Here is a 27,984-nt window from a genome sequence, read left to right on the forward strand (position 1 = left end):
GGGGGGCTTAATGACCATACAAACCAAGACTAAGGAGTATATGAGTATTTTTAAAATAAAGAAATAATTGTAAAGTCTTTCAACACTATACTTCTTTCCTTGGATTTAGTTACAAATCTTGAATTATCAAGATGATAAAAAAAAATCCTAAAGTCATTATAATAGGGTCTCTCCTAAAAACAAATGCTACAAATGGATGGAATATTCAGGCCACTAGTGAAAGAATAAGAACTCATTCAGAAAAACTTAAATTTTCCATTTTGCTCCAACCAAGACAGATACAAATGGAATATGTTTTGATGGTTTTATTGTAAATTACACCAATGTTTTTATCATTTAAATGTTTTTATCACCAATGTATCTTATTAACACATTACGTTACTTGGTATAACATAAGAATGCAAACAGGCTGCAGCAGAGGCTGTATGTCCAAGCCTCCTTCAAGGAAGACATACGAAGAAAGCCCAACAGGAATCAAATGTGGAAACAAGGCAACGCAAAACCCTCTGGTCAGGCTGTATTCCACCTGGCCCTTCTGGGCAGAACTTTTTCTCCATGGAGCATTTCTCAATAAGGAGCCCAGCAAAGCAGATGGCACACTGCATAACTGAATTGACTATTTACTGAAGTTTGGCAAGGTTAGGAAAACCAACAAGAGACAATGCAGTAGCCCCAGGCCAGCAACAAGGGGGTGCTGTTTCCACCCCAGGCTTGAAAAGGCAAAGGAGAGGAGCCTGGAGAAACAGAAGAATAGAGAGGGTCCCCTGACAGGAGCTGTGACATTCAGGTTAGGGAAGCAACCCATTCAGGATGAGCAGGGAAACAGGGAGCGACAGAGGGGAGTGAACCCTCCTATCTCACACTTCAGCCACACTTCCAACCTCTAAGTGGAGAAATCCAACTAGGCGCCAGGTAGCAAGGATCCTACTGACGCAATCACACAGATCGGGGGTGGGGGGGCCCCATGGACACACAGACGGGTAGAGAATGGATCTGGGGGGGCAGACAGAACTTAGCCACTTCAGTGCAGTATCCTAAAATGAATGTAAAGCAAACCGCAAGTAATATACAAGGAACATCAAACAGCACAACTGGCTGGAGGAAAAGGTGTACATATGGAACTAACAGAAGAAAAGGTGAAAATGGTAGAATGCGTTGGAAGTCACAAATTAATCTGGTAAATAACAGGCAATGAGGGAAGGTACACAGGCAGGAAAGCAAAATAATCCCAGAAAATGACAGCCATGTATACACTGATTGAAAGGAGGGTCACTGATAAAAAAGGTTAGTTATTTTATCCCAGTAGTCTAGGTATTAAGGAGGTAGTAAGAAATCAACATTCACATGAATTTCTGCCCAGTATATCCCAAGTATCTCAAAAGTCTTTTTCATTTAATCCTCTCCAATTTACACTGAGAAAACTGAGCCTGAGAAAAGCAATTTACTGAAAGACAACCAAGAAGCAGAGAAACAATGTGGCCCTTGTGACACTTAACTAACTTCTATTAGCAACAGAAACAGGAAGTGAAGAATGGAAGTTTCACTGACAGGCCCAGATCACCAGCAACTAGGAGATCTCAGATGAGTCACTTAACCCTCTCTTCGGTCAAATTATGGCCATGTACCAAAATTACTTCTTCCATCTCTAAAATTATCTTGTTGTATTACTAAGACGCAATTTGTCAGCCTTCCCACCCTGAAACCAACTTCATCTTCAACTCATCTCTTGCAGTAGACAGACTATCACAATTAAATCCGATTGCAGTCTCTCCAATAAATCTACTCAAGCAAAGGTCTTCAGTGAGAAGCTATCCCTAATTAACCCAAACTGGAGGTGACAGGCCTTTTGCGATATTGTGATATAATAAGAAATACATATTTGCTCACCATCCCCAGTTCCTGGTGCAGATCTCTCAAGTTCATAGTTTACATTATGGCTCACTCGTGTTGGTGTTACACCTATGAAGTCATCATCATACCCACCATCACCTAGATTTTCTCCTGTATTGTCTTCACTGTCATTAATTTAAAAAAAATATTTAGTGGCCAGTATACATCTGGTACTCAAGACAGGAAACAACATCCTGAAGCAACCCTGAAGCTCTGCTTCAAGAAGCCCAACTGAACAAGCATTAAGGCAGAGTTGGAATTTGAATCCATGCAAACTAACTCCGATGCCTGTGCTCCTATGTTTGACACTACATTTACACTATACCATGACTTCTCTGGTTGTTTGCATGTTTTATGTCACATAATTAGCTGCAGTTATCCTTTCTAAGTACTTTTAAAAGCAGTATTCAATTTTGATGCCTCTTCTAGGTTGTTCATATTGTCAGTTTTGACTTGCACTAATCTTGCACTAACAGAGGAAAAGTAGACTATAAATATTTAAAACTTGATACACAGAATTTAAAATGTTTCTTAATGACTTCACAGATTCTCATTTCAGATTCATATTGAACACTAGTTAATGAAACAAGTACAGCATAATTCTATGTTCTATAATTATATTTTTTCTCACACAACTATCATATTTTCTCATATAACTATCCATTTTCTCTAACTACAAAAATTATACATAGAAGAGGCATCAAAGTTGAATACTCCTTTTAAAAGTACTTACAAAGGATAAGTACAACTAATTATGTGATATAAAACATGCAAATAATGTCAGTTATATCTTAATAAAACTGCAAAAGAATGCAAATAAAATCATTTCCTTATTTTAAAGTTGACTAAACTCTGCCTTCCTGACCTGAGATTCAACTTAAATCTATTTTATACTAAAAAAAAAATTTTTTTTTAATTTTTAAAGACTATGACCTGGGAGGAGGGTATAACTCAGTGGTACAGTGCATGGCGTGCTTATTAGCATGCACGAGGTCTTGGGTTCAATCCCCAGTACCTCGATTGAAATAAATAAATAAATAAACCTAATTACCTCTCCCCTGCAAAGAAAAAATTTTTTAATTAAATTAAAAAAAAAAGACTATGATCTGATTTATATATAAGCTAACCAAATATACGCCTCCTATATTTGGACTGGTCAATGCACAAAGCAGTCAGGACAAAATTTTATGATTTTGTCTAAAAATAACTTTAACAAAAACCCTTCACAAGTATTAACTAAGCAGTATTTTTATAATATAGTTCAAACAATATATACATGTGCTTATTTCACTTTCCCCAATTACCTTTAATTGTTTCCTCCACAACTTCTACCACTCGATCTATCTGTTGAACCTATAAAGAAAACAAACTGTTAGACAAGCAATTTATATGGAGAAGAAACATTAATTTTTACGTACCCTTCTGCCTAAGTCAACATAACACATTTTTGAAGCGCACAAATGAAGGTTTTCTTTAATTAATGCATTTGGAGATAATATAAAAAATTCCATATTAATGTTTTGTGTTACAATGAAGTATGAAATTATCACTCTCCTGTCCTCCAATTGTAATGAAGAAATAATATTACATTTAAATAAACTGCCTGGAGTTCTGTTAAGAAAGCCTATCAACATAAACACAACACATCTTGAGATATAAACTGAAGTTTCATTAAAATATGTTTCTTCACACAGAGCTTCAAGAAAAAAATGGCATAATGACAACCCACACAAAGGACATGCTAGTATTAAGAAGATCTACTCCAAATTTTCTGCTTTATTATTTTAACAGTGAAACAAACCACTTTTAATGAATCTCTACCATGTGCTGGATACTATGCTCAGGTCCATGGAATACAAAGTCAAGTAACAGCGCCTGCCCTAGACACCAGTGACTAAGGGAGATTTCCCAGCATGCCATGCGAACACAGAGGAAAGGTAATAAAATAAGTCTGAGTAATCCAGGAGTGCTTTTCAGGGAACCAAAGCAATTCCTGAGGGGTGAGCAGGATTAAGACAGGAGAAGCCCACTAAGCAGACTCAGCGTGGCTAGAGTTTAGAACGAAAATGAAAAAAGCAAAGATTGTAACCCAAGAGGAAGACAGCAAGGCAAGTAAGAATAGGTCATAAGCTGATATCCCTTCTACTTTAAAAAATCTCCAAAATCAATACTGTTTTCAGAAAAATAAAAAGGAGATAAAGTAACTCATAACATCGTCCACTTCTGCTCCCTCAGATGACATCACTCAGAATGGTCTGATGAGCAGACACCAAGATATTTTCCAGTATTAAACATTTATACATAGTTCTGTTCTGTAGGGTTTTTCCATTACAAATTATGAGACAGACAGATGACATATAAGGTGGAGACCTGCTCCTTTGATTTTTGTTTCCTATATATCATCTATACATTTAGGTCTACTTCTTTCGTTTTACTAGCTGCCTAGTATCTCCTGTATAGATATAAAGCATTGATACATTCCCCTATTGATGGACATTTTTGTTATCCATAATCTTTCATTATTAGACAACAATGTTGCAATGAACTCCACTGAGACAAGAAGAACCTTTTTAAAATACTTTACTAAAAATGCAATGGCAAATCTCTTTGAAATATTCCTTTGGCCTAAGTGCCTTACAGGAAATAAGGGAAGACTTGTGAAAACATACGTGACTCCAGCACTGCCTGTCACCACTCCACCCAGCATGATGGTAGTAGTAACAATGATAATCACCGAGAAATTGTCAAAGCAAAGCAAATCTCAGAGAATGTTGGACCTTCAGTCCCAAATAAACCTACTTAACTGGAGATGGATGTGTCTACCTGGAACTACTGGAACCATAATGTTCTGGTTTTATTAAGAGAATCCACATGGCTTTCTTACAAAATGTATTCAAAGCCAGGATAATCCAGAGTTCAAAGAGGAAGAAGTAGCCAATAATGCCAAATGCTACAGAGATTACAAGTAACACAAAGACTAAAATGAATATGCTTGATTTTGCAACAAGGGGATCGATGAACTCAGGATAAACACTTCAGTAGTAATGAATCACAAATAAGAAAATGGTGACAGCTGATACAGACATCTCTTACAAAAAGCTGGGTCGAAAGAAGAGAGAGAGGACTCCTAGTAGCTTTAAAGCAAACAAACAAAAACCCTGAGTATACATGTGTTAGTATACTTAATTCTTTCCTTCTTTCTTTTCTTTTTTAAAGTTTACATACTGAGGGGAGAAAGGCCTCAGAGAAAAAGGGAGTGGAGACAGAAGAAATAATTGATGGAGCTAGATCCTTCAGGAGGTGAAGAGGGTAAGATCCACAACACAGGCAGAGACATAAGCCCAGAATGGGAAAGGGGCCAAGCCATCTTCTATAAGAAAGGGAAGCATGGAAACAGGTACTAGAAGTCTCATAGGAGTCAGAGAGGGTATTAAGTACATTTCCCATCTGTTGGCCTCAGTTTTCTCAGTGAAATAAGAAGCAAGTTCATCTACTATGAGTGAGAAAGCATGTTGTTAAGTAAGAACAGAGTGGATGTTTAAGATACCTGTTAAAAGTTTTATAACTGTTAAAAGAAATGAAGACTAAAAACAGACAAAAACTGCCAGACAGTACTGAGATTCTAGTAAAAATTAGATGCCATGAATTTTTAACAATGACTCCATAGATAGCCATAATTTTTCTCAGGGCTCAGCAGTTCTTATGCATGAAACAAACCGTTAAATAGACTGACCCCAATGTTTCTACATTTCATCATTCATTCATTCATTAAACACCTAACATGTGCCAGGAAGGTTCAAAAGGCTGCGGAAACACCACTAAGAGATTACTAGGATGGATCTGAAAGACATGGAAAAAAGGAAATGAACTATGCATTTTGGATAAGATGAAACTTTACGTAATGGGTTAGACAGAGAAAGAAGTAGAGCCAGAAAGGAGAAATAAAGTGGCTGGGGGTTGGAGGAAGGAAAGGAAAAAGGAAGGTAGGGGGTGGGAAAGAGGGTGGGAGGATGGAGAAAGGAAAAGGAGAGGAGAGAACAAGAGATTATCATAGAGTACAGATATAAGCATTTAGGATTTCTGAAGAATAGCAAGATCCCAGATCTAGTCCTAAGAACATGTTGCTGAACAGGATGAAGGTGATAACCACTGGAGTTGTAGAAGTAAGGAAGTAAGAGGTTAGAGTACAATATACAGTCCATATTACATATGGATCCTCAGACTGCCCATAATATTAGAAACATGGGTAGGATGAGGAAGGAAGAGTTGGTCAAATTTCCCAGTGAATGTAGGTGAACGACTAATGTATCAGTTGAGGTTAAAAGACAGAGAATAAAAGAAATACAAGATGAGATAATTCAATGATAAGAACAAAACCAAAAAGGCTTTCTTTTGCAGCTGGAGACATAATAGTTCAAAGGGAGTGCTGCACACCCAAACTCAGAGCACATGGACTGAATAAGGAGCAGTATCCCTAGAGAAGAGTCAGGACAACATGTGGAGGGAGCAGTTATAAGGTTAAAAAGCTGAGGGCAGGCTAAAACTGTAAAACTCTTAAAGGAAAACAGAGCCATAAATCTAGATCAACCTTGTAGAAGACAATGGTTTTCTAATATTACTTCAAAAGCTTGAGCAATGAAAGAAAAAAGGAAAGCTGAACACTACCAAGATTAAAACCTCTTGGTGCATCACAGGACACAAGCAACAAAAATACCAAGACAACATCAAAAATAAGAGAAAATTTTTGCAGATTATTTACCTGATGAGGGAGCTGAATGGAGAATATATATATATATAAAGCACTCCTACACCTCAATAAAAAGCCAAATAAACCACTTGAAATTGGCGTAAGATCTGAATAGACATTTCTCCAAGGAAGATATACCAATGGCCAATAAGCACATGAAAAGATGTTCAGCATCACTGCCAACCAAAGAATGCAAATCAAAACCACAATGGAGGAAATGAGGAGTTATTGTTTAATGTGCATAGCTTTTCAGTTTGAAAAGATGAAAACATGCTGGAGCTGAATGGTGGTGATGGTTGCACAGCAGTGTGAATGTAAATGTACTTAATGCCGCGAAACTACACACTTAACATTGGTTAAGACAGTAAATTTAATGTTATGTCTATTTTACCATAATGAGACACACTTCATACCCACTAGGATGGCTATAATCACAAGGACAGACAATAACCAGCAATGGGCAAGGCTATGGAGAAACTGGAACCCTTGTCACACACTGCTAGTGGGAATGCAATAAAATGATGCCACTGCTTTGGAAACCAGACTGGCAGATCCTCAAGTGGTTAAACCATGCAATTCAGCAAGTCCAATCCTAGGTAAACATCCAAGAAAAATGAAAACATATGTCCACACCAAAACTTGTACACTAATATTCACAGCATTATTCCTAATACCAAACAGTGGAAAAAACCCAAGTCCCATCTATTGGTGAACAGATAAACAAAAGGTGTTACATCCATACAATGAAGTATCATTAAGCCGTAAAGGGTAATGGCATATTGATCATGTTAAAACATTATGCTAAGAGAAAGCGAACTGAGAAAAGAAGAAAAATACTGTATGATTCCATGCATATGAAATAACCAGAACAGGGAAATCTTCAGAGACAAACTAGATTAGTGACTGCCTATGGATGGGTAGTGAAAGAAACGAGCAGGATTGTGTTTCTTTTTGGAGTGACGAAAATATTCTAAAACTGATTGTGGTTATGTCACATAACTCTGTGAATATGCTAAAAACCACTGAATTACACACTTTAAATGAGAATTGTATGGTGCTGGAATTACATCTCAAGAAAGCTGTTAATCTCCCCTCCCCACCCCCCCAAAAAAAGGTTGAGGGTGATCAAATGTTCTAATATCAAGGTCATGAAACTCAAGGAAAATCTGAGGAAACATTCCACTTAAAGGAGATTTAAGAGACGTGACAACTGAATGCAACTTTGGACCTGAGATTTTTCTTTCTCTATACAAGACATTATTGGAACAATTACCAAGATCTGGTTAAGACCTGCAGGCTAACTTATAGCATTTCACCAATGCTGATTTCCTGATTTTTATACTTGGACTACAGTGATGTAAGCGAATGTCCCTGGTTTTTAAACACACGGATATTTAGAAGTAAAGGGGCATCATGTTGACATCTTACTCTCAAAAGGATCAGAAAACAAATGTGTAAATATAAAAAAAGAATGATAAGCAAATGTGGTAAAATATTAACATCTGGGGAATCTGGGTAAATGGTACATGTTAATTTTTATTTCTGCAACTTTTCCATGAGTGTGAAATTATGTCAAAATAAAGGTTTAAGTGTGTATATGGGGGTGTGTGTTGAAGAGATTTTCTTTTACCCTAACGGCCACACAAAATTTACTTCAATGCATATAGCTGAAAACATATCCTCCAATTTTAGAAGAGTATTTGATTATCACATTTGCTTTTATAGCAGAAAATTATAGATGCTACCTACACCTGGTAAGTAACTGCTGGGTGTGAGGGAACCCTAGGACTTCGAAAGGAAGGCTCTACCAAACTTTAAGAAAAGGGGGGAAAAGCATTTGACTACAAAAAATGTAGGGGAGAAGTTCATTAAAGGCTTTAAAGAAAATATTGTGTCATCTCCATTTCTAGTTAGAAGGATACTGGAGGAAGTGGTGGGAGGGAAAAAAGCAGCACACAAGAGAAGACAGTGAAGAAAGGGAAGAGTAGGGGGAGGGGAATGAAGTGGGAGAGGAGGGAGTTAGGAGGAAAAAGCACAGGTGGGAGGCAGGGGGAGAAGCCAAAACAATCCCGAGTGAGAACAAACTCAAGATTCACACACAGTAATGAAGAATACACTGAATTCATTCTAGGGAGAAGAGGAAAGCTGTTCTTAATTAATACTATAAATTGTAGCCCTGGATACACAAGAGCTTAGTCTCTGGCATATAATTCAAATAAAATAAATAAAACAGTATCTTGTGTCCTTCAGGCACTTAGTTATAATTATACAGGGAAACTAAGACATGCAGTATGTTCTATTACTGACTCCATATGTTCTTGACAATGAAGAAAGGAGTTGGTGAATAAACAATTCATAAATAACATTAATGAGTCATTCTGCTGCAGAACTTTTAAAAGAAACCCATAAAAATATTTTATTCAGCTATTATGAACTACTCCAAATTTATAACTAAACATATATTGAAGAAACAAACCTATATGAAGTTACCTAAAGCAAATAAAAGACCTATTCTGAAGTTTCTTAATTGTTTAGAGCAGTGCTATCCAGGAGAACTTTCTAGAATGAAAGAAATGTTTATATGCTGTGTTATCCAACATGGGAGCCACTAGCCATGTGTAGTTACTACGTACTTGAAATGTGGCTAACTGTGACTGAGGAACTGACTTTTAATTTTAATTAACTTAAATATTCACATGTGGCCACTGACAACCATACTGGAAAGAACACATTTAAAGTATGGCTAAGACAGCCACCCAGTTTGTGGTGATTTGTTAAGGCAATCTTAGGAGACTGGTACACACCTCAAACACAATTTTGCCAAAAAGACTGAAAAACAGAGCACAGTCAGGAAACAAGCTGAGACACTGTCCTGCAGTCCAAGGTTCTGCTTTCATACACACTTGAAGTGTCTTTTTTTCTGAACAACCAGCAATTAGATAAGTTAATGACTAGGAGTAACTCAGGGATGGTTAACATTTCCTGAGCAATTCCTAGGCTCTGTCTAATGTGTCATACACGCCATCACTTCTAATTCTCAACAACACTCCTACGCGTTAGATACTTTGTCACTTCCTAGGCTGAGGGCACTAAGGCACAAGGATACCCTGCTAAATTCCTGCCAAGTGTTACTAGTGTATCTTACATAGAATGGCACATGGTAAACTTCCCTCTTCCTAGCCACATGGAGGTCACCACTAAATGATCACAGAATGCTGTCCAGCTGAACCTGCACTTCCAAGTGACCCAGGCTGCAACTATTCCCCCAAACCCTCCCCGACAAGTCACCACCACCATGCACCCATTCACTTGACGACGACCTATTAAGCACCAACCAAGCACTATGATTATTGTAGGAATGGGGGATACAATGGTGAGAAGTACAAAATCTCTGCTTCGTGGGCCTTCCATTCTAACTGGGGGAGACAAACAATGGAAAATGTTCATTTCTTATCATGACAGATGCTACAAAGAAAATAAAATCTGGGAGTAGCTGGAGGTAGAGAGAGCAATTTTGCTACAGGGGTCCAAGTAAACCTCTGAGCAGGTGTCATTAATCCTGGGACCTGAACCCTAAGACAGAAGCATCAGTGTGAACCTCCAGGGGGAAGAGTACATACAGGGGCTGAGAGACAGAGTGATGGAGAATGAGGGGCTCAGTGGAGGAGGATGAGGTCAGATGATTAGGGGAGGAAGACTATGTGAGACCTTACAACTCATATTATGCACTTAGATTTTATTCTACCTGCAAAAGGAAGTCATTGGAGGGTTAGCAGAACACTTCATCAGCATCACTCAGGCTAATTCTACTGAGAATATGCCAAGGCTACTCTTTAACCACACCTCTCTATTACTTGGCGTGAGTCTTCTTATACTTGCATGAAGCTGCATGTAGTTTTACTATCTCTTTATTTTATCCTAAGACACTTCAAAATTCAGGAGTAACAAAGATTAATACATTATAAATGCACATAAACATTGATATATATATAGCAGAGCACTCTCATTAGCTCTCTTAATTTTGACTGTAAACAAGTAAACTAGGACAACCTGTCATTCTCATTCTAATTAAGAAATAACAAACCAAAACTTTAAAACCACCTAAAAACTCTATCAACCTTTAAAAGAAAAAAATATCTTTCTAGCTCTGCTAAGAATTGTATTATTAAAAGTCTTTTCTATCAAATGTATGTTAAAATTTTTCATTTTTACCATAATGGGAGTTTGACTCAATAACCAGCATTTGACAGGTTGAAGTTCAGGACTGACTTCTCTAAAGAAATATTTTTCTAAAAATTTTTCTTCAAGCTGTTAAGGAAAGTCCCTAACTCTATTAATGGTATTTGAAGAGAGAGTTCAATTTCCAAATCTCTTAAATTTGGGGAAGTCCAGAGCAGTCACTTGCTAACTCCACTGGAAGAAAGATTCCTTGAATTCATAAGCCCGTGACAGGTCTGCTAATAAGTAACACAAAAGAGCATTTGATGCTACACGTGACTTAACTTTTTCAACAAAAGCTTTCTCATCTACCAGTACAGTTTCATCTTCTTTCATCTCTTCATTGAGAAAAACTCTTCCTCAATAGCAGAAATAGCCCTTTCATCAAAAGTTATATGACAGCACATTCCGCACACCACTAAAAGCATACTTTCTACCTGAATGGTACCAGTGAGTGATGAACACACAGTAAGAGATAAAAAGTACTAATTGAAAGATGAAGCCAGACTAGATGGATGCCAGCAAAATGAAGATCGGTACCAGGAACTTTCTCCTATTAAATTCAGTTAAAATACCCATAAAACTTTCAGTATGAGGGAGAAAAATCTTTAAGCCACAATAACAAAACTCAGCATGGTAAATAAAGTTAATTATATACAGAAACATTGGGACATTCAAAAATTATAACCATATTAAATAATAGGACATATTATTAAGTGAAAAATTATCTTTAAAGTGATACTAAAGTTGAAAACATAGTACTATAAGAACTAAAACAGAAATACACATTAGGGATATAAAACATCAATTAATAAACAATGTTATATGTAGCAGGCAGAATAATGGCCTCGCAAAGATGGTCAAGTCCTGATCCCCCGAACCAGAGAATAATTTGCTGTGGAAGAAAGGTCAGAGGGAGATAGTATCTCTGGCCTTAAACACGGAAGAAGGTGGCCAGAGGTCAAGGAATGTGGGTGACCTCTAAAAGCTGGAAGGGCAGAGGAAAAGACTCTCCCTTAGAGCCTTCAGAAAAGAATACAGCCCTGTCAATACGTTGATTTTAGTCCAGTAAAAACTCATGTCCAACTTCTTATCTCCAGAATTTTAAGATAATAAATACGTGTTGTTCTAAGCAACCATGTCTGTGGTAAATTTGTTATGGGGCATACAAAACTAGTACACTAATGAAGAAACATACATATGGCAGAGTTAGCAACATCAAAGAGGGAAAGGTAACTTTCAAAATAAATGCTGCTGGAATAACTGCGAACAATATGGGGAAAATTATGTTAAATGCACACTTTATATTTAGCAAACATTCACTCAATACATTTATTGAGCCAGACACTGTTCTAAGTACAGAAAACAATGTAAAATATGTAAAACCATAAAATCATAGAAAACAAAATTCCTGGCTTTATAGAGCTTGTAAGTGTCCACCACAGTAAACTGCAAATAGATTAAAGAGTTGAATAAATCCTTTCCATACTTCAAAAAAAGAAGTTTATAACAGAGAGAGAAAAATAGATAGTTTATCAGACCTGTTCCTAGATCCTGGAAACATACATTTGAAGTTTTGAAACCACAAGAAAAATTACCCATTCATTGTCCTCCCCTCAAATTCCAAGCTTCTACTATATCAAAATTTTAAAAGGCAATGAAAATGATGCTAAAAAGACACATTTTCTTCACCATGTTAAAACAGGTTGATTTCCCGCTGGAGTCCTTTATATATTCTGGATATACACCCTTTAGGAGACACGTGTTTTGCATATATTTTCTCCCAGTGCATGGCTTGTCTTTTCACCTGCTTAACAGTATCTTTCAGGGAGCAAAAATGCTTAATTTTGATGAAGTCCAATTATCAACTTCTTTTCTCTCATGTCCTAGGTTGTACGTGTGTGTCCTACCTAACCAACAGTTTCCTAACTCAACAAACTGAGTAAAAAAGAGGGGTAGGTGATAAAAGAGTTGAACACTTTCCCAAAGATACATGGATGTCAAATAATCACACAAAATATGCTCAACGTCATTAGCCAATAGAAAAAAGCAAATTTAAACCACGATGAGATACTACTACATACCTAGTAACAGCTGCTAAAATTAAACTGGCAGTATCAAGTTTTGGTGAAGATGTGAAGCAACTGGAACTGCTGGTAGAAAAGCAAAACACTGCCAATTTTCAAAAGGCTGAGCAGATGCCTACCATGTGACCAAGCAGTATCACGCCTGGATACTTACTCAGGAGAACGCAAACATATGTCCACACAAAGACCTATGCACACATGTTTACAGGAGCTTTACTCTTAATAGCCTCAAACTGGAAACACCACAAATTTCCATTGACTTGCTGAACGGACAAACTGTGGTCCATCTATTTGGTCAAATAATTCCATGCAGTAAAAAGCAACAATCTATTAACAGTCTCAACAACATGTATGAATACTGAATGAATCATGCTAAGTGAGAAAGTAACATATAGATATACATCATTCTATTGCACTTCACTTTACTGCACTTGGTAAATACTGTGTTCTTTTTTTCCTACAAATTGAAGATTTATGGCAACCCTGTGTCAAGCAAGTCTGTTGGCACCATTTTTCCTACAGCATTTGCTCACTTCCTTCTCTGCGTCACATTTTGGTAATCCTCACCATATATGTAACTTTTTCATCATTTTATTTGTTATGGTGATCTGTGCTCAGTGATCTTTAATGTCACTACTCTAATTCTAGGTTAACACAAACTGCACCCACCTAAGACAACAAGCTTAACAGATCACTGACGTGACAAAGAAGGATTTAGAATATTACATAAACTTAGCTGATAAAGCAGCAGCAGGGTCTCACAATTGACTCCATTCTGAAAGTTCTACTGTGGGTAAAATGCTCTCAAATAGCATTACATGCTACAGAGAAATCGTTGGTGATAGCAAGAGTCAATCGATGAAGCAAACTTCACTGTTGTCTTAAGAAACTGACACCACCCCCCCAACCTTCAGCAGCCATCACCCTGATCAGTCTGCAGCCATCAACACTGAGATTCTCCAGTGACCCTCCACCCCTAAAAACATTATGACTGGCTTAAGGCTCAGATGAAGGCTAGCACTTTGTAGCAATAAAAGCATTATTTAAAATTAAGGTATGTACATTGTTCTCTTAAACATAAAGCTGTTGCACACACAACAGACTATAGTATGGCATAAAGATAACTTTACATGCACTAGCAAAGCAAAAATAAAAATCGTGTGACTCACTTAATTATTTGCTCTATTCCAATGGTCTAAAACCAAACTGACGATATCTCTAAGGTATATCTACAATTCCATTTATTTGACATTTTGAAAAAGGCAAAACCATGGGGACAGAAATCAGAACAATGGTTTCCAAGGACTGTGTGTGTTTGTTTGGTGGGGGTGGGAGTGGTGAATACAAAAGGATACAAGGGAACTCTCCGGTACAATGGAAATGTTCTATATAAAATCAACCAAAGGTGATTTTATTATATGTTAATTATATCTCAATAATTCTTATTTAAAATAAGAAAAGAGCTAGTATCAATAACATATAAGAAAATAACAAATAACAAATAAAGGACATATAGAAGCAACCAAGATTTCTAACACTTCTAACACCTACCTTTTCACATGATCTTAACACGCACCAGTCTTTCACTCTGTCCTGTTGATTCTGACTTAAACATTCCATTGAATGCAAACTCCTTCTTTCCACCCTATTTATCACTCATCTGCACTACTCCAAAATACACCTCTTAGAACTGTCTCCTCCAAGTTACACTCAAAGGATACATTTCTTGTTATTTCTTCTTCCTTTAAGGTACCCTTAAGCACGCATGCTTTTCCTTAGATAGGTTTTGCTTAAAAGCCCTTTCTCCTTTCCTTCATCCATCAGACCACTACTGAGCCTCTGAAACCCAAGTCAATTACGGTGTCAACCTCTGTGTGCCCACAGGACTTTATCCCTCTGCATATTTATCATGATTGTTTGTGCCTCTCTCCAGATTTCATTGTCTTTAGGGAAGAGACAAGTTTCATTCATCTCTGTATCTCTAGCAAATAGTTTCATTCCAGGCACACAGCTGTGCTCAATGTTAATTCTACTAGTAAGAGAATTAAAAATTCCTTTTTTTTTCTAAAGCTAATACAGAGCATTAACTACATGCCGGGGACCATGCTAAGCATACTATATGCATTAAACACTTTAACCCTTACAAAACTCAGAGTTAAGTCCTAGTATTACTTCCATTCTACAGATATTCGAGGCACAGAGAGGGGCAGTAACTTGCACAAGGTCACACAGCTAATAAGTGGTGGAACAGGCATATGAACCTATATAACATAGCTCCTGAATCCATGCTCTTCACTACAATGATGCACTACTTTTTTATAAATCAGTAGGTTAAAAATGTGTATGCATATAGGTAGAACTAGAAGAAGCCATGAAAAATGGAAACAACATCTGGGAAGATCTAGGAAGGTACAGAAAGGAATGGGCTTTGAAATCTACAAGTCATTCTCTTGTGATACTGCCATTTTGATAATTAAAGGTTAAAAAAATGGAATATGACAAGAAGAAATATTAGTAGAGACAAACAGGAGGACAGTTTCTCCAAGTTTTGCCCTTAACACCGATCCCACTGTTATTATGACATTGTTCCATTTCATGAATTTATCTACCTTTTGCAATACAGTAGATGATAGAAATATTCTAAAATGTATCCTCTTTCAAATGTTGCTTTATTCATACACATAATTTTCAAAATTAGCATTCATATTTGAAACAGTCATCATGCTGTCTGACTTTTCAGGATTAGAGCAACCTGCCTGAAAAGATGTTTAAACCACTGCAAATCAACCTGGTAATAGTCCCAGAGATAAGTGGACACCTGGGTTAAACCACATTCTGTTCAGCTTGCCAAAGAAAATATGCACCTGCCTGCAGGGCTCACAGCCGGCACATCAGGAAGTTCTGTCATTTACAAATTTTCAATATCACATTGCATATTCTGCTGTGAATTTTATGTTTTAAAGTGTTACAACTTGTTTATTAATTCACAGTTTATTTAGGATTTCTAGACATGTTATACAAAGATAAGCCTAATGACTGAACACCAAGTTCAAATGCAGTCTGTTTATTAACAGAGAATCTACACAAAATACGCAGTTCTGGAAACATGCTTTCCTGTAACAGAAATGAAAACCAACCTTTCGAATAAATGTCATGCCTGTTAATATTGCCTACTATAAGAATTGAGAAATAACAATATCTTAAGAAGAACTCAAGCAAATAGTTGTTATTTCAATCATCTATTCCTAACATGACCCCCAGCTGATGGACACAAAGTGCAATTCCATCCGAGCCTTACAGAGAAACTTCCAACTAACCTTATCTCCCGGTCATCCAGGGACACAGCCCACCCCATTTTCCAGGAGACTGTAGATGTTCTAGGCTCAAACCAGATTCCTCTCCCCATGAACTGGAACATGAGCTCTATGAGGACAGGGATCTTTGGTGATTCTATGGACTGCTGCATTCCCAGCACCTGGACTAGGAGCTAGCACTCAGCAGGCACTCAGAAAGTACCTTTCTGAATAGAAAAAAATGACGATGAATAGAAAAAAAGAAATGATGTGAATAGAAAAGAGAATGATGTGGCAGCCCTGGGATTAAAGCCTGGCTTTCTGAGTGCTTAAGTCTATTATTCTTTTTTGCTACCAGACTATAAAAGAGAACATCCTTTCTGGTTGACTAACCTAAAACTTTCCTGTCAAAAAATGAACTGAAGAGAAGGAAAGCAGCATTCAACAGATCATCACAAGATCCTGGAACTACTGGAACTACCTACAGCTAGATACAGAGTAATCAATGTAAACAAATAGTAGTGATTTAAAAAAAAAGTGACACTGCTTGAAAATGAATTCCAAGGTGAATAGTTAACCATTTTTGTATTTGTCAAAAGAGAAATGAAAATTTGCACTGTAAGGTAAAATGTTTCAAGATCACATAAAAATGAAAAAGATCTTGATTCTGCACTGGTTATCTACAAATTTATGTTTACATAACTTTATATTCTAGATACACATCATAAACTTCATTTAATCGTGCTAGGAAAAAATTTTTTTTGGTTAAAAAAAGAACTTTTTATCCAAGACATCTATGTTTTCAAGTCTGCTCTTTCTCCTCTCTCCCTATGAAAAAATGAGACAGCTTTGCTGTTCAGCATGGAAGAAGCCAGAGATTACTGCCACCAAAGCCAGTTTTTCTGGACCCAGAAGCTGACAGGTGTTACTTCTGGTTTTGATGTCCTACTATTTTCCTTCTGTGCACCACCACATTAATAATATTAATCACAACTAGATTCAGGAGACATTAAGACAGATGATAATATAAAGCCTAGGAGTCAAATCACCAATTACAATGTGTCCTTACCACACTGCTATCTCCGATTATGGAAACAAATTAAATGCTTCATTTCTAAAGTCTGATATGGTTGGAAATGAACATGTGGCAATGGTAGTATTTTTCCTTATGAAGTATATTCTTGGGTGCTTACTCCATGAGCACTTGCAAAATGGTGTGCAGTTAGTACCCTGCTCACCATCTTCTTCTTTAAACCATTTGGTCAACAGAACTGACACATCCTCCCTGGACTGCGGGGTGACACAGACAAATCCCAGCAGGAGGCGAAAGCACAGCACACAGTTGTAGCTGGTCTTCCCTCCAGCTCTGTTAATGCCCTCCATCACAAACATCTGTGAGGGGAAGATTCTGTGAAGGAGCAGCAGTTCCCAAACAGTCTGGAAATTAACTGTGCAACACAATTCTAAACAGCCTCATAAAAATAGTTTCCCAATCCCTGAGTTTAAGCATCTTCATATTTTTTGACACCTCAAAATTGTTTTTTCTTTGTGTAAACCAATATAATTCATTTCTTTATTTCATTGTAACTCTATTTCACTGTACCACTTTATTTCACTGTAACTCACTGAATTTCAGAAGGTTTCTGATTTCGTAGCAATTCAATAATTCTACTCGGAAATAGATCTCTCCAAATGCAGATGATTTTGGTTTCATACTTCAAATTTTTTTTCAAAATTTTCAGTTCTCCTCAACATGTTTTTTATATATAAAGTCATTTATAATAGACGTCATATAGCTGCCACAGATAAAAATGCTCTATAAAATGAGGTTGACAGAGAATAATCTTCTAGTTTAATAACAATACTAAATGCTGAAGATATAATTAAATCATAACTCTAAAATGTTGCTATTTACAGTGCAATTCTACTTCTGGAAACTTTTCACTGTATACTGATCTAAAATTTAAATAAAAAGCCCTTGCCGAGCATTATTATATTATGGATATTTCCTAAAAATTAGGAAACTATTTATATCCAACATTTAAGAAACGTTTAGTAATATATGGTATATCCTTCAATAGATTAACACAGGATTTAAAATGGTTAAAGAGCTCATGGAATAAAATCTCATGGAAAAATAAGGACACAAAATTGTTTTGAGATTACAATCAAGCAAAATATGCAGAGGTTAGAAGTCTGGAAAGGATAAGCAAAGTTATAATTATTGAGTGAGGGTGAGAGAACTGAATTTTCTATTTTTTCAAACGCATTATTCCTCCAGTTATAAAGAAGCTAAATAAATCTAACAAATTTTAATAGTAATAAAATGAGACAAAGTGATAGAATAAAAAGGGTGCTAGATTAAATAGGAAAAAATATGTTTATCTGCAGTAGCCAGGAGTTGACATCATCTCTGAAAATCGTCTTCCACATCACCAGCACTTGAGCATCCTCTCTTACGCTATCTTGAGGACTTCCCCAACATCTTCACATGTACTCAGCTCTTCACAGCACACAGTGGAGCTCAGGGAAACTTCACCATAATGCACACAGAGAAGAGGCTTTTGTCATACTACAGAAATCCTACTATTCTTGTAACTTAATTCCTTGAGATGAACTCAAAGATGAATTCCAAGCTTTTACCACACTCCATCTCTAAAACAGAATTCTAACTAGTTTCCTATTTCCCTAACACAGCAGGCTTATGTTTATGGAGAAAGTTGGTCTGACATGAAAAGATAACTTAGGAGTCCATATTCATTTCACTCCTTAAACCAAGAGAAATCAAAATGTAAACAGACAAGTGGTGAAAACAAACTAAAGTTCCCAAACATTCAGGTTCTGTTTGTTTAACATGAGAGTGTTTGTTCAAAGATTATTAAATTTGCCAGTGGGGCAAGGACTTCACAGCTGAAAACAAGTTCATTACACTGAGAACACAGTGTAAGGACCCATCAACCATACATCCAATGAGGGAAACTCAATAAATCTCAGTCCGGGTGCCAATTATTCATCTAGTTATTTTCTAAGAACATACAATATTTTTATATTTTTTTGAATTGATAAAGCCTCTTTAAAAGAAGATGGTTACTGAGCACAATGAGATCAGCTTTAGTAGAATGGTGGGAAGGAAGGAGCACCATCCTTTGGTCAACAAATATGGTCTGAATGCTAACTCCCTCTGGGCATCTGTGAACAGTGATGGCCACAGAGGATAAGAGAGCTAGAAGGGGTGGGAATTCAGTTTGGTGCAGCCACTATGGAATACAGTGTGGAGATTCCTCAAAAGACTAGGAATAGACTTACCATATGACCCAGGAATCCCACTCCTGGGCTTGTATCCAGAAGGAACCCTACTTCAGGATGACACCTGCACCCCAATGTTCATAGCAGCACTATTTACAATAGCCAAAACATGGAAACAGCCTAAATGTCCATCAACAGGTGACTGGATAAAGAAGATGTGGTATATTTATACAACGGAATACAACTCAGCCATAAAAACCGACAACATAACACCATTTGCAGCAACATGGATGCTCCTGGAGAATGTCATTCTAAGCGAAGTAAGCCAGAAAGAGAAAGAAAAATACCATATGAGATCACTCATATGTGGAATCTAAAAAAAAAAAACAAACAAAAACAAAGTGTAAATACAGGACAGAAACAGACTCATAGACAGAGAATACAGACTTGTGGTTGCCAGGGGGGTGGAGGGTGGGAAGGGATAGACTGGGATTTCAAAATTGTAGAACAGATAAACAAGATTGTACTGTATAGCACAGGGAAATATACACAAAACGTTATGGTAGCTCACAGAGAAAAAAATGTGACAATGAGTGTGTATATGTCCATGTATGACTGAAAAATTGTGCTGAACACTGAAATTTGACACAACATTGTAAAACGATTATAAATCAATAAAAAATGTTTAAAAAAAAAAAAAGAGAGCTAGCAGGTAGCAGTGTCCTGACTTCCCAGAGCTCACTGTCCAACAGGGGAATAAGCAGGCCGACCACAAGTGTACAACAAGAGGACTCCTCCATTCAGTCGGTCACCAAACACTGACGCTGCCGACTGTCAGGCGTCGTGAGAAAGGCTGGGAAGCAGGGTGGGGGTTTAAGACTGATAACGCTATCATTGGGAACCTAGTAATTCAAATAGAGAGGTCGGCTTTATTCAAAAAATCATATAAGTTATAACCCCCCAAAATTGCAGCTCTGCAAAATGCAGACAGAGCAAATGACAGGTAACAGCACAGAAAGAACAGGGAAGCCAGAGCCGGGATCAGGGAGGCCGCACAGGTGTCAGAGCACTTACAGAACGGGTCACGCTGAAGCCAAGACCTGGGAGACGAGCATGGCGAAGTGGGACGTTCCCAAAGAGGCACTTGTATACTATGACATAGCAAGAGATGGTGCTGGACAGGCAGATGCAGACCAGGTTATAAGGAACGAACTTAAATTCCATACCATGGCTTTTTATTGCGCCATTCTTTTTTAAATGAGAGAACCTAGAACACGTTCTGTGATAACTTTAAAAGTTACACAAACAAGACCAAGTTTCAGTGGCAACAGGGAAAGTGTGTGAAAGACAGCTTTAAGTGCAACACAGCTTTAAATAACCTAGAAATCAAAAATAAAATGTGGGGCCACTACATGCTTTGACAACATAAGTTTTTTTTTTCCTCATCAGGTACAAGCTTACCCCTATGATACTCAGTCCTTTAAGGTAGTCCTGGCGAGGCTGGGCTTGAGGAACACATCCAGCCAGCACTATTTTCTTGTTCTCCTCTTGAGCTTTTCTACAAGATTGAAGAGAAAACCATGTTAATTCTTTTCCTTCCAAGTGTACCCTTGGAAACTGATGTAAGTGCATATAAGTTCCCTAAAAAATAACAAGTCCATCTAGTATGAAGCAGGATTTGCTTACAACGGCTTAAAGAAAATATATTAAGACTTCTGAACTATGTGTCTATTTGTGGTAACATTAAAGAACACAACAGCAGTCCAATCTGATAATGTCTTTCATTATCGTCCCATTATAAAACACATTTTACTTATACAGCATTCTCAAGGATATAAATCATTCCTGAAAGCCACTTTTTCCAGATAGATGTTAGCCATACAAATAAGTTATTTATTTTAAATATTGATGAAAAGATACCTAAAACATACTACATGACTTCCTAGTCTTTTGTCTAGTATAGAAGTAAAATACACATTTTAAAAACAGAACAGGAAAGAAAGAAACAGAAGGTATAACACTCCCTCCCTCCCGAGGATTCTCACATCTCCTCAGTTCTAATCCCCAGAGGCTGCCTACAAGTCACAGACTTACATGCACGCTTCCGTCCAGACCATCCCTCATATATGCGGGTATGATGTGTAAGGAAACCTGTGTTCACTACTTACACACAAATAGGAAACATTCTAATTTACAACTTCCGTCCAATACAACTTGTGTATCTTTCCTTTTGAGTCTTTACCTAAACATCAACTGCATCCTTTTTTTCTTCATTTTTTAATTGAAGTATAGTTGATGGACAATATAAGTTACGAGTGTATAATACAGTAATTCACAATTTTTAAAGGTTATACTTCATTCATAGTTATTATAAAATATTGGCTATATTCCCCATGTTGTACAATATATCCTCATAGCCTATTTATTTTATGCATAATAGTTTATGCATTAAAAAAAAGGCCTCTTAATGCCTTATCCCTATTTTACCTTTCCCCGCTTCCCTTTCCCCACTGTAACCACTAGTTGGTCCTATATCTGTGGTTTTTCTTTCTTGTTATACTCATTAATTTATTTTTTATATTCCACATGTAAGTGATATCATACAGTATTCATCTTTCTCAGTCTGACTTATTTCACTTAGCATAATGCCCTCCAAGTCCATCCATGTTGTTGCAAATGGCGAGACTTCATTCTTTTTTACAGTTGAGTAGCATTCCATTATGTGCGTGCGTGTGTGCGTACATGTTTACACATGTATATATACACACAAATCCCATCATCTGTTGATGGACACTTAGGTTGCTTCCATATCTTGGTAATTATAAATAATGCTGCTGTGAACACTTTGGGTGCATGTACCTTTGTGAATCAGTATTTTCATTTTTTTCAGATATATACCCAGGAATGGAATCTCAGCCTTTCTAAACATAACAGTGAGTATACTACTCATTTAATTACTCTTGTTCTGATAGACACTTAGGTTATTTCCCATTTTTCACTATTACAAGTTATTTTACAATAAACATGCATATAGTTACATGTATATACGTACATGTACATGTGTGTGTGTGTGTGTATATGTGTGTGTGTGAATGGATGGATGTGTAGGTAGGTGGATGAATGATGGATAGATATCTTTGAATATCTGAGAAAGTATTTCTAGATTAGGAAAAGCTAGATGTGAAATCTATGCTAAGCTGTCTATTACCCCAACATAAACTCTAAGAAGTAGAAATGTTCATTCAAAGGTATACACATCTGGTTATTTCACTTGGCGTTTTTTTCCTGTTTATGAGGAGGCTGGGATGTATCTCATGTGGGTGTCACTCATTTGTCCAGGCATGCATGCGTACGGCAAACACTGCGCTAGGAGACAGTGGTAAGACAGGTAGAGCTAATTATCTTTTCCTAGAAACTATTCACAGTCTTGGTCCATTTTCTATTAAGATTTCAAGTCTTCAATTCTTTTCCAACTATGTAGGTTTGGGAATTGTGATGCTTTTTTTACCTTTTTTGATTGGGTGCTCGGGAACTGTGTTTTAGACACCAAACTGACCCCCTAGGAGTCTAGTTTTCTGAAACCAACTGAGAAAGCTAAGGATGTCAGCAGCCCGGTTTCCAGGCATGTAACTTCTAGACTATACCACTAGGAAGTAAAAAGCCTCTATACCCTGCACACTTCAGTGTTTCTGTCAACTTTTTCAAGAGTACAAATTCAGAACTGAAAGCCAAAAGTGGGGTGCGGGTGGATTAACAGAACTAGCTGTTTGTGATCAACAGCCACACCAAAACCTTCTGGGAAGTATGAAGAGAATGATAAAATGAATGAGCAGGCAGGCGACAAGATACCATTTTAGCAGCACATGCAAGCATTTCATTTCAGTAAGTTCTCAGAGTACTTTGGTATAACCTTTCCACTTGGAATCCTTAAAAAAAAAAAAAAAACAACTTAATGGAATCAAGAAAATCTGACTTTGGTAGATTGCTGAACATATCCAAAAGAATTGCTGTCTGGCTCTGCCACATGGTTCTACCTTTTTTTTTTTTTATTAGTACCAAGCACATCATTGCACACAAATAATTTTCTTGTAGGAAATGTGAAATACCTTATCAAACAAAAAATCTTTCCATTTAACGTTAACAATATATACAAGGAAATAACATCTGTTTCCTCAAAACCTTTAGCTATGCAGCCAGAATCACTGCCAAATATCCAAGAGTCTGTGAGGTCACCAATAGTTAAATTCAAATAAAAAAGCCTGTTTCCAATAATGTGATTCAATTACTTAATTATTAAGCACATCTAAATCATGATAGTGAGTGTTTAAGGGACCACAGTTAAGAGAAAGAAATGTGCTTTGCACTCTACAAGCTTATGGTTTACGAATGGATGAGCCATAAAAGAACACAACACAGCATCAAGTAAAGTGCTCTTAAGTGACAGAAAGATGTACAGGCAACACACCATGGAGGGAAAAAGAATATGCACACAGAATAAGACAGTAAAAAAAAACTTCATGAAAAATTTTGGGAGGATTTTAACAGACAGGAGTTGAAAATGGGAGAAAACGAAGGCAGAGAAAGCTCCAGGCAGTTGTTACAGGATGGACAAAGACAAGAAGGGAGGAAGCTGAGAGAAAGTATTTCATCACAGAAAGAATTTCTGTATAAGGGAGACTAATAAGGCTCATACGGGGGAAGGAGCCTGATGAAGAAAGGCTCGACAGGTCTAACTTAGCAGGCAGTGGGGAGATTGCCTGTGTTGGCGGCACAGTGGACATAGAGTGGAGCCAAACTTTGACAACAGGACCCCAGTGTGTGCTGTACACCAGAAACTGACACAACACTGTAAACTGACTATACCTCAAATTAAAAAAAAAAAAAAAGAAGGACCCTGGTGGCAAGGTGTGAAATGAAATATCCAGGAAAAGAAGCCAACACGTGGGAAAATTCATTTAATATCCTAGGCAAAAGGATGTGAGGAGGTGAACATATGTGGAGGATCAAAAAAGAAGTTAAAAAGAGATGAGTATTCTTGCTAGAATACACTCGGCAAACACCAAGATGAATCAAAAGTGATGCCAAGGTTCTGAGCCTAAGACAGGGATTAACAGTTTCTATAAAGGACCAGAGAGTAAATTACTTCAGGCTTGAGTGATCACAGGTCTCTGGGATCTGTGATGAAGAACTCTGCCACCTTAGAGCAAAAAGCAGGCATATACTAAAACAAATGGGTGTGTGTCTGTTCCAATAAAACTTTCTTTAAAATAAGCAAACTGCAGGTCAGATTTGGCCCAAAGGCCAGAGGTTGTGCATCCCCAGGCTAAGGAAAGAAAAGAATACTGGTGCCACTAGCTGTCAGGAGAAGCTGGTCAAGTACTGGGATAGCAGGAAATTAAAACGGAACCTCAGGTTTAGTGTGTCCTGCTAATACCCATCAAGTCTCCGGACATGCAGGTAAACTGGCTGGGAATAAAGCTGGAGGTAGAGTTTAGAAATGTATTCCAAAGTGACAGCTGGTGAAAGTGAACGCAACAGTCCCCAAGGGTGTGGAGAGGAGCCAACTGAATACAAAACTTTAAGGTTCTTTAGCAATGTAGAAACACTCCCACAGGACAAAAAATATTAGTGTGGAAAACAAAAAGGTATTGATGCCACCAAGAGCATACAGTAACCATGGCTGGCACTTGTGTGCACTTTGTCAAGGTCACCATTAAGTAGTGGGTTATGTAATATATTTGGAAACAGCACAGCCAATATGCAACAACCCAGGGAAAATGTTCTGGTGACATTATCAACACTAGATCAGGTCACAAAACAACAGTCCAAGGCCAAATTTTATGGAGTAAGCAGAACACCAGAAAATTAAGAGGAGAAGTTCAAAATAGAGATGCTTAAGTAATTTGTTTAAAATATTATTTCCTGTTTTTATTGAATTTGGCTTTAAAATGCTAGGGGAGACCAGAACCAGACTCCAAGCCCAAAATCAGACCCCAACTGTGGAATTTTCATGCCACACTGTATGTGACCAAATCAAGACACAAAATTTTAACACAATTTCTCAAAGAGTATTCTTGTTCTAAACATTCCCTTCTCATATCCTGTTCTTTTAGTTTAGTGAGCTTTGTTCAGGTTCATAGGCCTGAAATAAAGCCTGAAAAAATTTTTCTTTAGAAATGTACCCAGCACAGACATTTTTTTTAAAGCCTTATCCTTCAAAATATGAATGCTGGTAAGAATAATACCTTAAGAAATTTTCAAATACTTTGAATTTGAAGTCTTCATTTTAGATAGCCTTGAAATATCAATTAGAATGAAAGTGGAATATAAAGTTAATCCAATATCATCACTCACATTTTCCTGAAACTTAGTTCTAAATTAAACAGAGATGTACCCTTGTCTCTATACTTGAATAATACAGAAAACATACGGAAACCTTTCCCTCTTTTCTGTGAAGCACCAAAAGAAATAATTTGTACAGAATTTTAAAATTCACAGCATCTGAGAAAACACAAAAACATAGAGTGATATCATTCCCTTATTTCACAACTGAGAAAACTGAGATTCAAGAGGACACAATGATCAAGACCCCAAGTCCCACACTTCGTGGAGCTAGTGCTGGAGCTGGATGAGCATCCAGCATCTCCTGGGTCCTTGAAAACAATGTTTCAGAACATAAATCAAACTTGAGCTTTGACTGTGGATAAACATTGGAGCAAACACTTCTTGATTAAAACAGCACAGAAATTTACAGAGATTATAATATATTGAATGTCTTCAAAGTAGAAACACAACTTAATACTTGATAGTCCCTGTTTTTCTGAGTCTTACAAATAGTCTAATCAAAGTTTAATAAATCCATAGATATATCAAGAAAAATACAGTTTTCTACAAGTAGCAGATAAGGAGGAAATGTTGCTTCTTCTCCATGTTCATTTCTCTTACTCCTTATACCCTTCCTGCAAATTGATATTTAGTCTATATAAAATACTCATAATGTCATCTAAGTCTTTGACCAAAATTTTCTTGAATGAAAAACTATTTTTAAACATCTACCTGTTTTTAAAATTTCTAATGTACATTGATAACACTCTTAAAAAACTCTTAGAGCAACACTGAAAAGAGAGAGGGTCAATTAATCTGCTTCTGTGCCAAGGAAGCACTCTTGACTACTCTGCATGTCGGTACTGTCTACATTCAAATATTCAAACGGATACTAACCCCAGTATTTATGCGCAGGCATGTAGCCCTGTGAAACTCATAAAAACATCTTAGCGAACAATCTAAGATAAAACAAATAAGGATCTATGTCTGCAATATATTTCAATAACCATGATGCCCTTTCTAAATTTTAGAACAATCTTCAAGGAGGAAAGAGTTTGCAGCTACCATACAACTGTCTCCAGATATGACCATTGTAAGCACTTGGAGAGTTAGGCTTAGAGCTGCCCAAAGTTAAAACTAAAATTACTCTGAGTCTTGATGGGATTTATCAATCCAAAAAGAAAAAATCATCTAAACAGATGTATTCAAATACGTAACTGGGGATTTCTGGAGACATTTCATATCCAAAATAACTGGGGTATAATCTCATGACAAAATTTTTTCTAACCAATAAAGCTAAAACTTTCATTGCACATTTTATGCCCTGCGAGAAGAAACAATGCCACCATAAAGGGCATGGTCTTCACTACACCTAGAAGAGAGGAGTCCAAAGGGTAAAAGTTTCTCAACACTTAAAACAATGGCAAACAAAGTAGGCGCCTGAGGCAGGTCATCATAGCAGTTAATCCTTTTAGACACGGCAGTCATTTCTGTAAAGTGAATCTGGACGTTAACAAGCTACCATTCCCTGATGAACTGGCCACGTAAAGCCAGTCAAGAAACTCCCAATGAGTCCAGGTTCCACAGGTTTCCTTTATTGTACTTACTGCCAGTACAAGTCCCTGGGTTCGCCTGTAAGAACTAGTATTTATAAAGAGGTCAATAATCCAGCATTTCATTTGGTCATTTCTACCATTCAGTCACTCACATGCCAGACACAAGGAAACACAAAAATTAGAAGCTACTCACTGCTCTGTAGGGGTTCACGATCTAGTGAGAAGACAAAGAAATGGGCCTTCAAACCCAGGTCCCTGCAGGAAGGAAGAGCAGAGATCTGGAGTAGCAGGGGTTGCTGAGAGCGGCCCTGTGGTTCTGGAGAAGCAGCAGCACCCGGGTCAACAGGGGCACCCAGCTATGGGGGAGAGGCGGCTTCTCTGAACGCAGGGCTGTAGGACCCTGACTCCTAATGACATCCCTGAGGGATCAGGTCAGGGACACAGGGGAGGCTGAGCAAGGGGGACCAGATCTTCCTCTCCACCTTCTCCTACACATCCTCTTACTGCACTTTCATCTGCTCCATGCATCAAGAGTCTGGAAGACTTTGAAGATTTTCTGTTTCTGTGACTTCCATTTAAGAAAGAAAAACGAATTGAGCATGGACTTTTTTCTTCTCAGCCTC

At 37.3% G+C, this 27,984-nt stretch overlaps 1 protein-coding gene across 7 annotated transcripts in view; it reads right to left on the minus strand.

The window, feature by feature from the left end:
• CDKAL1 (CDKAL1 threonylcarbamoyladenosine tRNA methylthiotransferase) overlaps positions 1 to 27,984 on the minus strand; it is a 532,049-nt gene that overhangs the window by 360,726 nt on the left and 143,339 nt on the right. For all 7 annotated transcript variants that reach the window (XM_015234628.3, XM_072945594.1, XM_015234630.3 and 4 more), the window contains 2 exons: positions 20,943 to 21,039; positions 3,195 to 3,243 (listed from right to left, as the gene is read on the minus strand). In XM_015234628.3, coding sequence (XP_015090114.2) covers positions 3,195 to 3,243; positions 20,943 to 21,039 — 146 coding nt within the window. The remainder of the gene's footprint in view (positions 1 to 3,194; positions 3,244 to 20,942; positions 21,040 to 27,984) is intronic.

This window comes from Vicugna pacos, chromosome 20 (genome assembly GCF_048564905.1).
Source record: "Vicugna pacos chromosome 20, VicPac4, whole genome shotgun sequence".
NCBI classification, from domain to species: Eukaryota; Metazoa; Chordata; class Mammalia; order Artiodactyla; family Camelidae; genus Vicugna; species Vicugna pacos.